Source organism: Orcinus orca, chromosome 1 (assembly GCF_937001465.1).
Source record: "Orcinus orca chromosome 1, mOrcOrc1.1, whole genome shotgun sequence".
Classification (NCBI taxonomy): Eukaryota; Metazoa; Chordata; class Mammalia; order Artiodactyla; family Delphinidae; genus Orcinus; species Orcinus orca.
Window position 1 is genome coordinate 100,089,206 of NC_064559.1, and position 14,395 is coordinate 100,103,600.

Here is a 14,395-nt window from a genome sequence, read left to right on the forward strand (position 1 = left end):
GCAGGAACAGAAGAACCACAGGTTAGACAACAATTTATTGAGAGCCTCCCCCTCCACCTTCACAGTCTCTAAGTCACTTTTTCCGCTTGTAGATCTTGTTTGCTAGCCCCAAGAAGATGGCTGGGGGCAGGGGCGCAGCATACTGCTCAATGAGACCCATAATGTGGCTGTAACTGTGTTCCTCGTACTGCGTGAACACAGCCCGAAGATTCATCTCCTCGTATAGCGCCTTTACCCGGGCCACCTTCTCGGCCTCCTTCTGCCCATAGTTCTCCTGAAGGATTGGAGGCAGGAAAATGGGCTTATTAATCTCCCCCCAGCACCTCCAGGTCCCCTCTCCTTCCCCCATCCAGATATTCCAGAACATCTCCAATGCCGTTCACTCCATCCCTGCCTCCAGTTTCAAGTGTCTCTTAGTATCTAAGATCTTGAACCTCCCCCTCCCCATCCCCATCCCAAATGCTCAGATAGTGGCTCAGGCCTCAGTTTCCTCTAGTCCAGGGTTTCCCAACCCTTGGCATATTTGAAATTTTGGGCTGGATAATACTTTGTGTGGAAAGCTACTGTATGCATTGTAAGATGTTGGGCAGCATCTCTGGCCTCTACCCACTAGAAATACCTGTGGCACATGCACACACACCAAGTTATGACAAAAAAAAATGTCTCCTGACACTGCCAAACGTCCTCTGGGGGGTCAAAATCACCCTCACTGAAGAACCACTGCTCTATCCCCTTTTTCAGCAGCTCAGGGATCCACAGCCCTCTCTCAGGCACCTGCAGGATCTGGCGCTGTTCCGGAGAGGCCCGTTGCAGACACTGAACCACCAGCCAGCTGCACTTGTTGTCCTGGATGTCAGTGCCGATCTTGCCCGTCACACTGGGATCCCCAAAGAGATCAAGGTAATCATCCTGGGTGGGGGCAGGTGCGGAAAAGGAGGAATGGAGAGGCTCCGAGGCAGGGAAAGAGGAAAGTTGGAGCCTTTTCTCTGCCAGTGCCTCATGCCTTCCTACCTGAATCTGAAAGAACTCTCCCATCTCCAGCAGGATCTTCTTGGCATTGGCATGCTCCTTCTCCCCATCAATGCCCGCCTACAGTGAAAAGGGGATTAACAAGCCATACACCAGAGGTGCCTTCATCTTCCTGTGGCTGCTTCATTCCACGAGGTCTTGCCCCAGTGCAGCCCCCAAATCTTCTGTCCTCTCCTTTCAGACATCCCTGGCTTCCCTGATCTAGGAAATCCTGACTGATGGCCCAGCCCCCATCCCACTTATTTTAGCTGGGTCTTCCTGTGAGTCATGGCAGAGGTGAGTCCATTCTGGAGGCCCTCAGACTATCTCTTCTCTCACAAGGCTCAGTCCCTGAGTCACTCTGATCCTTCTTCCTCATCTTTTCGCCATTTCCAAATTCTTTCAGGATGAAAAGGAAACTTGGAGAAGGTCAGCACAGACAGTTAATCCCACTGACCACCTCCGAATCCAGTCTCCTCCCTCTCAGCCTGAATTATATCCTCCCCACTCCTATCCGTACTCAGATGGAGGATTTATTGTTCCCCCTTGATGGGCCATCCACATTCATATTAACCACTCAGTTAATTTTCACAATAGTTCCAGGGGTGGGGATTTTTATCCTCATCTTACAGCTGAGGAAACAGACTCAGAGAGATTAAGTAACTTGCTCAGGATCACACAGCCATTCAGTGGGGGCACCAGACTGTCCAAAGTTGTCTGCCCTGTGGCCTCCTATCCAAAAGCCCACATGGGCAAGGCAGCGAGGGTGGGGGGCTCACTCACCATATACATAGCAGCAGCTACAGGAAGGCAAAAGGAGTAGAAAGCTGTCTTGTACTTGACAATAGATTTGTACCTGAGCACGGGGAGAAGATAAACTCCTCAGAAGGATAACGCCCCCGCCCCAGCCCTCCCTCACTGTCCGGATATGGTTCCCATTGTCCCTCACCTCTTTTCAGTGAATCTGCCAAGATCTACATTGCCCTGGGGGGCCGTGATGAGGTCCAGGGTCTGTCCGATCTCAGTCTGATAAGAACTCTAAGGAAGAGGAAAATGGCCCATGACCTGGGCTTTCTCCAGGGCTGGAGAACCCTGAAATCTTGGGCCCTACATCCCATACCAGTTGACACCTGGGCAGTCAGAAAGACAGCAGGAGGGAGAGAGGGGCCCAAGACTCAAGGCCCATCCAGTCACACACACCGTCCCTTACCACTCCTCAGTCACAGAGACACAGAAGCCCCTCTCGCCACCACCACCCTCCCCAATTCCCTTCCTCAATTACTTCCCCATCCAGGCAAACCGAGGTATCTCCTGTGTCCCGAAACAAGCTAGACGAGAATGTCCTACAGAGGCCAAGGCTACTGTGGGCAGCCTCTGGGCACTGAGCCCTGGTCTGCAGCACACCTGCAGGAAGAGCTCAATCAGGTTCATATAATAGGGCTGCTCCCGGCAGTAGAACTTCAGCAGGCGGTAGACACATGCTTCCAGAAGGAAAGCGTCATTGATTGCATCCAAACCTATGCCTGGCTGTCAAAGACACAGAAAAACAAGCAATCAGTCTTTGGCCTAGACTCATACCAAGAACCTGTAACTCTGAACACCTCCACAGGCTCCACGTGACCATCTCCCCGTGGCCTGTTCCCATGCCCACCGCTACCTTCCCGCCCACTTTACCTTCTGATACCAGCAGATCTGGCCCCGTCGGGTGAGGGATGAATCCATGATGTCGTCTGACACCACGAAGAAGGCTTGGAGCTAGAACGAAAAGTGGAATAAGAGCCCCAGGGCTCCTTATTACTGTTCCTTCTGCCAGCAACAGAGCTGCTGCTTTTGAGAATCACTGAGCTGGTAAGGAAGGTCAGGATGAGGAGGCCGAGGACTTTTTTTTTTTTTTTTTTGGCCACACTATGTGGCATGTGGTATCTTAGTTTGCCAACCAGGGACTGAACCCGTGCCCCTGCACTGGGAGCGCGGAGTCTTAACCACTGAACCACCAGGGAAGTCCACCAAGGACTTTTCGTCTGTGCTGTGGGACTTTGGAAAGTTACATGACTTCTCTGGCTCAGGCTTCCCACCTATAAAAAGGGACAAAAACTCCCTTGTTTTCAAAGTAAGAGACACAACAGATCTCTGACATCTCCAGACAAGCAGCCCTAGACAATCCCTGGTTATCAGGGAGATGATGAAACACCTTCATATACTGGACTCTCTTGCGAAAAACTTCAGTGAATGCTTCAAGTAAGATTTCTTCATGCAATTTGACTTTACATGACTTGTGGAACAAAAAAGGCTGTTCCTGTGTCCTCCCCGGGCACTCTGCTTACCTACTCCAGTGACCAGGAACAAAACCCCACCTCAGGGAGCTCGTTAGGGAGCACAGGTCTAATAGGATGGAACTCAAGTCTGACTTCCGGTAACTTTCACCCATGGGTCTTAAACATCATCAAAGGGCTTCCTCTTCTGAGTGCCAGCCTACTTGAAGGTACCCAAACGTGCTGGTTCCCCACAGGACTGTGAACTCCTTGGAGGCAGGGCAATGTGTTTGTCCCCCTGGCACTCCCAGAGCCCAGCACAGCATGGTCCCAGAGTGGGTGTGTCATAAATGTTTGTCTAAGAAATAAATGAGAGAATGAAGCACTGTAACGTCCCCCAGGATACTTCTTGCAGTCAGGCTACACATTCCGGCTCCTTCAAACAGCTTCTGAAGACATGGTTTTTGTTTTTTCTGGGTTTTTTTTGGCTGCACCACACGGCTTGAGGGATCTTAGTTCCCTGACCAGGGACTGAACCTGGGCCCTCAGCAGTGAAAGCGCCGAGTCCTAACCACTGAACCACCAGGAATTCCCCGAAGATATAGTTTTGAAATCTTCACCCCACCCTGATCCCTGTATGTGCTCTAGTGGATCTGCATCGCTCAGAGGAAGTGCCCAACACCACCCACCAGCTCACGTGTGGGCAGAGAAAGGGTTATGGCGATCGCTGCTCTTGTTTCAGGCGAGGTCCCTGTGCACCTTGACCTCTGACTTCGCCCTGGGGTGGGACCTGGGTTTTCCACACCGGGGGCACACGTTTTATTTATGATGTGTTTATTTGGAGTGACATTGTTCCCCTGAAGCCACAGGTCCACTGCCTCCCCTGAGTGATTACAAGGGCCATCTGGTTTCAACCAGCACCACTCAACCAAGATTGTCTCCAAAGGGCGTTCATTCTGTGGCCTCCCTCAATCTTCTCTGCCCCCCAACTGCACTTTCTATTTGTTAGGAGAACTTTAAATCTATAGGGATGGTACCACAGTACTGGGTTGCGTTTTTTTAGTCATCTTCCCAGGTATGTACTATAGTGGGAAGTAACGGGAAATATACCACATTACCTATGTAGCATCCTTACCAAAATGTTTACCCTGATTATTTCCTCATGATATTAATCAGACTGGATTGTGAGATACTCTACCAAATAACTGGCCTGGACTTTAAAAAGTCAACTGTGATAGAGGAAGTATTCTAAAGACTGGAGAAAAACTACCAAATGCGATACATTACTCCTGCTTGGATCCTGGATGTTTAAAAAAAAAAAAAAACCTATAGTGGACAATTGGGGGGGATTTACAAGTATTTAAATATGGAATATACATTAGATAATATTTTAGTACCAATGTTAAATATCTTGGATGTTGCTATGATCTGGATGTGCCCCCCACCAAAATTCATATGTTGAAACCCTAACCTTCAAAGATGATGGTATTAGAAGGTGGACCCTTTGGGAGGTGCTTAGGTTATGAGAATGGAAGCCTCGTGAAAGGGATTAGTGCCGTTATGAAAGAGACCCTACAGAGCTCCCTTGCCCCTTCCACCTGAGGACATAGCAAGGAGATGCTGGCTATGAACCAGGAAGAAAGCCCTCAGCCGACCGTGCTGGTGCCTTGATCTTGGACCTCCCAGCCTTCAGAGCTGTGAGATATAAACTTCTGTTGTTTATAAGTTACCCAGCCTGTGGTATTTTGTTGTAGCAGCCCAGACAAAGATGTGATAACAGTATTGTGGTTACATAGGCAAATGTCCTCATTTTTAGGAAGTAAATGCTGAAACAGAAAAATAAGAGATTGAAGGAGATGAGGCAGAAGTGAAAGGAAGATAGAAGCAGAAATTATAACAAAAATCATCCAAAACAATGGTGGACAGCTCAAATGGAATCTTGGGGAAGTGACAGAAGTACAGCTGCGTTTAAGAAAACACGGGGCGGGGTGGGGGGGACTTCCCTGGTGGCGCAGTGGTTAAGAATCCGCCTGCCAATGCAGGGCACGCAGGTTCGAGCCCTGGTCCAGGAAGATCCCACATGCTGCGGAGGAACTAAGCCCGTGCGCCACAACTACTGAGCCTGTGCTCTAGAGCCTGTGAGCCACAACTACGTGAGCCCATGAGCCCACGTGCCACAACTACTGAAGCCCGTGCGCCTAGAGCCCGTGCTCTGCAACAAGAGAAGCCACCGCAATGAGAAGCCCCCGCACCACAACGAAGAGCAGCCCCCGCTCGCTGCAACTAGAGAAAGCCCGCGCGCAGCAAGGAAGACCCAAAGCGGCCAAAAATTAATTCATTAATTAATTTTTTAAAAAAAGAAAACATGGGAGTTTCCTGGTCATCCAGTGGTTAGGACTCAGGGCTTTCACTGCCAGGGCCCAGGGGTCAATCCGTGGTCAGGAACTAAGATCACGCAAGCCACATGGCACGGCCAAAAGAAAAAAACACCCCCAGATGCACCCAGTGCAGCTGAGGTTAACAGCAACCGATTCTACCAGGTGAGCTGTTGGCCCTTCGTACTCTCGCCTCCCTCCGCCCCACAGCTCTGCCCCTCTCCTCCTGCCCTTCCCTCCTTGCCCGCCCTCTGTGTTTATGGGCTCCTCGGCCCCTCCAGATCCCTAGAAGGGCACCAGGGGCCCTTCACCAGGGGCCCCGTCCACAGTGAGGCCATCGTCCTTCTACCTCCTTGGAGGCAAATCCCTATTCTCCAGCCCCATCTCTCTTACAGGCTCCAGATTGGAATTTCCAACACCTGCAGGACAGACAGCTCCACTTGACCTGCTCATACAGAGAATGCGGTGTGGCCGACTCAGCTCGTCACGTCCTCCCTCGGGCCAGCTGCTCCTCTCCGCAGGCCAGAATCACCCGTCATTCGCCAAGCCCTGAGCGTCTTCCCTCCTGGGCTCACTGGCCCCCTCCTCAGGGCCTGGCACCGCCGCCCCCAGAACCTGGTCCCCCTGTCGCTAATGAAGACTTTAGGCCAGGCCAGCAAACCATACACCTTCAAGGGCCAAGTGAGCTTGGAGACAGGAAGATGTGGGGATTGGAGCAAGATAAAGACAGACCCACACATGTCCTGTCTTGGGAAAGTGGCCTCAATTCAACTTCAGCCAACTGTTGCTACATGGGACTCTGGACCCAGATCTAGCAATTTTCCAAGTAATGCTAGAAATCTGGTGTTTTATGTGAAATCTCTTCTTTGTTAGATTTAGGGAACTTAATTTTAAAATATTTTCGAAAACTACCAATGGGCTTCCAGTTTTCAATCTTTGCCACAGAACAACGTTCTAGAAGAACTACCTTACTTCTGCGGCTGTCCTCTGCTCAGAGGAAAGAGTTGACAACTTGATGGCCAGTTCCAAGGCCCTGGCCCACAGCAGGTCTACAGGTGAAATGTGTACCCACTGGCAAAAGAGTTTCCCCACATTTGTTAACCCTTGGAGTAATTCACTAAGTCTGGCTGCAGCACACTAGAGGCACAGAAACACAAACAACCAAGAAACCAAGTTTCAGGCCCATCCCTCCTTGCCCCACCCCATCCTACCCAGGGTACCCCCACTCTAGTAAACCTCGTCTTCTCCTGCCCCTCCCCCTCCCTCTTACCAGTTCCACACACCACCCCACGGTCAGGGCCCGCCGGAGACTTTCAGCATCCTGCTTCCTGGGCTCCACCAGCTCCCGGAACGCTACCAGCACTGTCAAACCCCGATGGTACTTGCCTCCGATGGCATTGTACTCCAGGACCTAGGGGCAAGGGCAGAGCGACAAGGCATCAGGGTCTACAGAGCAGCTATTCTGAGAGTTCTCCTTGCCCTTTCCCACTTCCAACCACGAGACCTAACTTTATCCTCCTCAACCCCAACCCCTCCTTCAGGCAGCCTCTGGAATTGCTATTCTCTTGGCTTCTTCCCAAATCCTGGAGCACAGCTAGAAGTTCTCCAGTCCCCAGGCTCTCTCTGCATTGCCTTCTTCAGTACACTTAAAGGCTCCATACGGGAGATTAAAATCTGCTCCCAAACCCCCAGGACAGGGCTTGAACTGGGCGAAAACTCTGTACGTGCTACTGATAGGGACAGAGTAAAAGGACAACGTAGGTGATTAAATAGTTAATCCCACTAGGGGACTGTAAGTAAAGAAAAAAAGTATGGGAGACCCCTGTAAGTTAATGATCACTGAAGAAAGCAGGTTCGCTTAACCACAAAACCAAGCAGGCCTGCTTAGCAACAGAACCATGCAACAGAGCACAAGATATGCCCCAAAACAATAAAATAATGGTGGCATGAGACTCACATCCTGCCCAGTGAGTTCAGTAAGTTAATGACCCCGAGAACATGCTCTCTGCACACACACAAAAAAATTTATGGAAAGGCGACATTTCAGTGTGAAAGACCCTCATTGTACTAAGACCTGAAATAATTGTTCCATAGCGACACGACAGTCCTGGCTTAAACATGTAGGGACAAGAAAACTCCCCTGCCCAACCCGGAGGAGGAGGTGATGATGAAAGCATGACATCTACTCAAGAATGAGGAAGAAGGTGGTTTTGTCCTCCTCCCCACTTTTCCTTTGATTATAAAACTGTAGCCCACAAAGTTCTTGGGGTGTGGCACCCTCTCACCCACCAGCTTGTAAGCCTCACAAGCATTCTATGCTAATAAATCACTTCTTTTCTATCACTTTGCCTCTTGCTGAATTCTTTCTGCGCTGAGACATAAAGAACTGGAGCTCCTCAGAGCCCCCAGAAACACCACCTAGTGGCTTCACAATGGGAATGGCTGGCGTGCTCACGTCTCTCCTTCACCCCGTCCCCAATTCTCCTAACTTCCCCTTCACAGCCCATTCCTCCTTTCTCAGCCACCTCCTCCAACCCACAGTTCAACCTATCTGCAAATGAAAAGCCTCTTTCACTTTATTAAAGGCAAGCCCCCTACCCACAGAGCTGGCCAGAGGACAACTTGGAGGGGACCGAGGTTGGGGAACCCACCCCCCACTCCTCCAATGGCATCCCCTCCTGCTGGGGCTTCTCATTGTGCCTTCTGCTGCCCTGCTGTCAACCAGATCTAATTCACTGGGAAGACTTCCCTTTTAATCTCCATCCCAGTGTAGACAGACATCCTTTTCCTTAGTTCCCCTCAGACAAATGAGACAGCATTTACAAAAAGAATTACTAGATACTCCAAAAGAAAAAAAGAATTAGGCAACTTAAGTATCCCAGCAATAGCTCCTGTTCTAGAGCAGGGGTTTCTGATGATACACTAGCTTCACTCAGGCCCACTTCAGACTGCTTCCTCCCAGGTCCCTAACAAGGTAGCACCTTAATGACTTCTGGACACCTAATTCCCTTTCTCAACAAAACTAAAGACTTACCAGGTTCAAGGCCCTCCACCCCCATACAAAGCAGTCTGGCTGGCTCAGCAGAACCACAAGGCAGGATTGATCGGCTGACTAAATATATCTGCCCAGGCCCCAGCCCCTCCAGAGTGGACCCAGAGTCACTCAGATAAAAGCCTGCTCCCATACCTGTCAAAAGCCAGAGCTGGATCCCACACATGCACAGAGAGTGCAAAGGTTCACTCTCTCAAGTTGTAAACCCCTCACCTCCTTGAGTCGGGCAATAGCATCTCCTGTCTCTGGGTGTCCAATGTCCTCCTCAGTCAGCACCTTGACAATCTGGGAGAAGTGCTGGATGAAATCCTGCCTTTCTTGGGCATAAACATCCAATTTCTGGTCTCCATTCATTCTGAGGGAGGAGTAAAATGCTCTGACAAGAGGGAGGACAAGTCAGAAACCTAATCAGCTGCTCCCCTCCCCAAGGCCCCTCACCCCGCCAAACTCACCGAGGCTCCTCTGTCCATGCTTGGCACCAGCAGCGGGCACTGTGCCAGGCCCCCAGGACTGGGCACCCATGCACCAGGGAGGGCTGCCGTAGGGAACCCAGCCACCTCTCCCGGGGTACCCAGCAGGGGGCTGGCAGCAAGAAGAACCCCACAGATCTCAGCCAGCGGGACAGGGGCAGCATGGGGGGTGGCCTAGGGAGGGGGCATCAAGCACTCCCTGCAGGAGCAAGCACCAAAGGCAGATGCACGTTGTCAGCTCCCCGGGTCACCCTCCAAACTTTCACCTCCATACCCAGAATGCCCCACTCTCTTCTGGGCTGAGCTTGAGGGCGTTTACAGAAAGAAACGCAGGGAACAAAAAGTATGGCTGCGTGACCAAGACTCAACTGATCACACTTAAAATAAGACGGCTAGAACTTAATGCCACCTAACTTTATCCGGTTGAGAAACCGTCAACGCCTCTTCCAGGGAGCCTCTGGAATTGCTACACTCTTGACTTCTTCCCCCAAGTTCTGGAGCACATGATAAAAGAGTCCAGAGTAAAGGACCTCAGGACTGGGGGCTGGGAGGACCCTTAAATCACCCTATTTTATGGAGGTCAAACTGAGGCTCTAGGAGATAGGAAAATACCTGGGGAGTGTCAGCGCCAAATCTAGAACACAGGTCTCCCCTGGTAGGCGGGGAGAGGGGAGCGCAGGCTCTGAGATGCCTCAAGAAGAGAAGTGAAGGCGAACCCCTGGGTGCTATGGACATGTAGCCTGGGGCTCTGGGACTGGGCGTCCTGAGCCTCACAGAACTGGGACTGCGCAGACAGCCTCGGAGCAACACTGGGTGGGTGGGGAGGGTTCGCAGCAGAAGAGCAAAGCAGGGTGCAGTTATCCTGTGGGGTTTCAGGAAAGCACATGGCAGAGTTCAGGAGTTTCTGCACATCCACAGTGTCAGTCGGTCCACCAACCCCCAAAACGGGGGAACTCTAACACAACAGACTGGACCTCCTGTGCCTTAAAGTATCGCTACAGAGGTAAGGCCGAGTTTCTAACCCCTGCCAGCCCTCGGCCTCTCTCACCTGTTCCTGGACGCCAGTTGCTGCTCCAGATTGTTGGCTGGGTACTCCTAAAAGCCGGACTGCTCGGCGCTCAGCTCCTTGGGACTAGTAGTTCTCGATCTCCTTTCACTCTAGGTAGAAATGCCTCATTAGACTACAGTTCCCGACATGCCATAGGAGGGACAAGGACCACGCGATCTAGTGCTGGCTGGCTGGGCGGAGACGAGCCACACTGATTGGCTGCTTCCCCTCGTATGAGCATGAGGCCCTGTAACCAACAGCCAATGGAAGGGCTGCGCTCAGGGCCGGAAGCTAGGAGGAGCTGGAGTGGGCGGAGGGTGGGGTGAGGATGGATGCAGCCGAGGTGAAAGCGTAACAGTTTGGGAATTCCCTGCACCCTAGCTCCGAGCTGTCACCTTTACTACGCACTTAAATTTTCATTATCTTCCTGTGCAGTTGAGTGGCACATTACTAAAAACCCAGCCGGACCAGCTTGGTCACTTAACAGGTTGTCTAACTGAGGCAAATCATTTAACTTATCTGAGCCTCAGTTGACTTCCTTGAGACTATCTCCCCTCACGTGTTACATGAGGATAACACTGATATAAAGTATATAAAGTGCTTTAAGTGCTCAAGAAAGATAAGACTCAGCAGAAACTAGAAACTTTACGCTTACACACACACACACACACACACAAAACACTGCTTACCCACCCATCATGGGTAAATATAAAAGCTAAAACTATGAAAGGCTTAGAAGAAAACATAAGGGTAAGCCTTCATACCTTGGATTTGGCAATAGATTCTTAGATGTGACACCAAAAGCATAAGCAACAACAACAAATAGATAAATTGGACTTCATCAAAATTAAGATCTTTTGTATATCAGAGAACACTATCATAGGAGTGAAAAAAAACCCTACAGAATGGGAGAAAATATTTGCAAATCATACATCTGATAAGAGTTTAATATCCAGCATATATAAAGAACTCCACAACAAAAATACAAACAACCCAATTAGAAAATGGACAAAGGACTTGAGTAGACACTTCTCCAAAAAAAATACACAAATGGCCAATAAGCACATGAAAAGATTCTCAATACCATTAGTCATTAGGGAAATGCAAATCAAAACCATAATGAGATACCACTTTACACTTAGTAATATGGCTATCGTAAAAACAAAAAAATAAAAAACCTGAAAATAACAAACACTGATGAGGATACAGAGAAGTTGGAATCCCCATACATTGCTAGTGAGAATGTAAAATGGTGCAGTCGCTGGGGAAAGCAATTTGACGGTTCCTCAAAATGTTAAACATAGAATTATTATATGACCCAGCAATTCCCCTCCTAGATATATACCCAAGAGAAAACAGAGAGGCAAACAAACTTGTACAGCAATGTTCATTGCAGCATTATTCACAACAGCCAAAAGGTGGAAACAACCCAAGTGTCCATCAACAGATGAATGGATAAACAACATGTGGTATATACATAAAATGAAATATGATTCAGCCTTAAAAAGGAAGGAAATTCTGACACATGATACCACATGGATGAATCTTAAAGGCACTGTGTTAAGTGAAATACACCAGATACAAATGAAAAAATACTCTATGATTCCACTTATATGAGGTACCTAGAGCAGAGACAGAGAGTAGAATAGTGGTTGTCAGGAACTGGGGAGAGGGAAGGATAGGAAACTATTGTTTAACGGGTATAGCGTTTCATTCTGAGAAGATTTTAAAAGTTCTAGAAATGGGTAGTGGTGATGGTTGCACAACAGTGTGAATACACTTAACGCCACTTAGCTGTACACTAAAAAAATGGTTTAAATAGTCTTTTTTTTTTTTTTTTTTTTTTTTTTTTTTTTTTTTGCGGTACGCGGGCCTCTCACTGTTGTGGCCTCTCCCGTTGCGAAGCACAGGCTCCGGACGCGCAGGCTCAGCGGCCATGGCTCACGGGCCCAGCCGCTCCACGGCATGTGGGATCTTCCCGGACTGGGGCACGAACCCGTGTCCCCTGCATCAGCAGGCGGACTCTCAACCACTGCGCCACCGGGAAGCCCTAAAATGGTCATTTTTATGTTAAGTATATTTTACGACAATAAAAAAATTATTACACCTACCTAGAGTAGAACTAGAGAGAGGTCCAGGAAAACATCATTACATGGTAAATTACAACCCGGGTGAGGAGGGTGTGACATTGTTAATATTTGGCAAGGCTGGGTTGCTAGGATGGTCCGCCTCCACCTTTGGACAGGAGTTCATAAGGCAAAAATAGGAACCTCAAAGGAAATTAGAGATCAGGTCAATAGAACCTTGGGTGCTAGGAAACTCCTCAAGGAAAGACACAAGCCTGAAAAAAATGAAAGTCTCACTCCAGTTTCCCCATCCTATACCATGATGCCCCCCACCCCCAAATCATCCCACCCTTCCCCTCTCAGCCCCACGCAGCTGGCCAGGCACACCCATATGATTGTTGCAACTCCACCGTGAAATAAGGCCATTAAGGGAAAATTCCCCAGAGCTGTACTTTGTAGCAGGTGGAGCTCCTAGAAGGGACCCGCCCCACCCCGCCCCACCCCCAGAGAGGATGGATAGAAAGTGGAGACTAATGCCAAGGGGGAGGGGGTTGGGAAGAAGAGTGGGGGTTAGCAGATGTAAACAATTATATATAGAATGCATAAACAACAAGGTCTTAAATATAGCACAGAGAACTAAATTCAGTATCCTATGATGAACCATAATGGAAAAGAATATTTTCAAAAGAATGTGGACTGGGGCTTCCCTGGTGGCACAGTGGTTGAGAATCTGCCTGCTAATGCAGGGGACACGGGTTCGAGCCCTGGTGTGGGAAGATCCCACATGCCGTGGAGCAACTGGGCCCGTGAGTCACAACTACTGAGCCTGCACGTCTGGAGCCTGTGCTCCGCAACAAGAGAGGCCGCAATAGTGAGAGGCCCGCGCACCGCGATGAAGAGTGGCCCCCGCTTGCTGCAACTAGAGAAAGCTCTCGCACAGAAACGAAGACCCAACACCGCCAAAAAATAAATAAATAAACAAATGTGGGGTTTAAAAAAAAAGAATGTGGACCTCCCTGGTGGCGCAGTAGTTGAGAGTCCGCCTGCCGATGCAGGGGATGCAGGTTCGTGCCCTGGTCTGGGAGGATCCCACATGCCGCAGAGCGGCTGGGCCCGTGAGCCATGGCCCCTGAGCCTGCGCGTCCGGAGCCTGTGCTCCGCAACGGGAGAGGCCACAACAGTGAGAGGCCCGCGTACCGCAAAAACAAACAACAAAAAAAGAATCTGCCTGCCAGTGCAGGGGACACGGGTTGGACCCCTGCTCCGGGAAGATCCCACATGCCGCGGAGCAACTAAGCCCGTGCGCCACAACTACTGAGCCTGTGCTCTGCAACAAGAGAAGCCACCGCAGTGAGAAGCCCATGCACCACAACGAAGAGTAGTCCCCGCTTGATGCAACTAAAGAAAGCCTGCGCACAGCAATAAAGACCCAACACAGCCAAAAATAAATAATAAATTTTTTTTTTTTTTAAGTGGAGACCCAAAACAAAACAAAATAAAACAGGGACTTACCCGGCAGTCCAGTGGTTAAGACTCCCCGCTTCCACTGCAGGGGGCGCAGGTTCAATCTCTGATTGGGGACTAAGATCCCACATGCCTCACAGCGTGGCCAAAAAAACAAAAACAAACAAAAACCTAAAAAAATACCCCAGAAAGTAGAGACCCAGGGTGAGACAGCCCCCAGTGGGCAGCCTGGTTATTTGAGACATGCAAAGCATTCTTCCTTTTTTTTATTCTTTCTACAAACACCCTATTTATGGCATAGCTAGTAAGTCACTGGCATTTGAAATCTGCACTTTCACATATATTTTATCTCATTGAATTCTCACCTGTAAGATTTCCCCTTTGGTGTGAGGACCTTGGTCAAAGCTTTCCAGCTCAAGAGTGGCAGAGCCACACCCAGAATCTGTTTCGTCTGCCTTTAAGTCTGCACACCTCTACAGAGACGCCTCCGAGGCACCTGTGGATCCTTCCCAGAGCCATGTCTTCCTTCCCTCACCACCTACCCGTCAAGGCCCTGGGTCACCGCTCTCCTGCTCAGCTCATGCCTTGTGGGGTGGGGAGGGAGGACAATTAACAAAGTATACAGATAAGAGACAGGCAGAGGAGCACCAGAAAGCCCAG

General features: G+C 49.7%; 1 protein-coding gene across 4 annotated transcripts; it reads right to left on the bottom strand.

The window, feature by feature from the left end:
- Nucleotides 1-16: 16 nt before the first annotated feature.
- FDPS (farnesyl diphosphate synthase) lies at nt 17-10,336 on the bottom strand. 4 transcript variants are annotated; one of them, XM_033414646.2, is made up of 10 exons: nt 10,206-10,336; nt 8,901-9,063; nt 6,906-7,046; nt 2,683-2,763; nt 2,413-2,535; nt 1,958-2,046; nt 1,792-1,864; nt 1,012-1,089; nt 775-909; nt 17-274 (listed from the first exon to the last, which is right to left on the bottom strand). In XM_033414646.2, exons 2-10 carry the CDS (start codon nt 9,039-9,041, stop codon nt 74-76), a joined length of 1,062 nt encoding a protein of 353 aa, XP_033270537.1. In that variant the 5' UTR covers nt 9,042-9,063; nt 10,206-10,336; the 3' UTR covers nt 17-73. The 4 variants fall into 4 exon arrangements, with proteins under 4 accessions (XP_033270537.1, XP_033270538.1, XP_033270536.1 ...); XM_033414647.2 differs by having other exon boundaries at nt 8,901-9,042; nt 10,206-10,308; XM_033414645.2 differs by lacking the exon at nt 10,206-10,336 and adding an exon at nt 9,140-10,192 and having other exon boundaries at nt 8,901-9,042.
- Between the last annotated feature and the right edge of the window lie 4,059 nt (nt 10,337-14,395).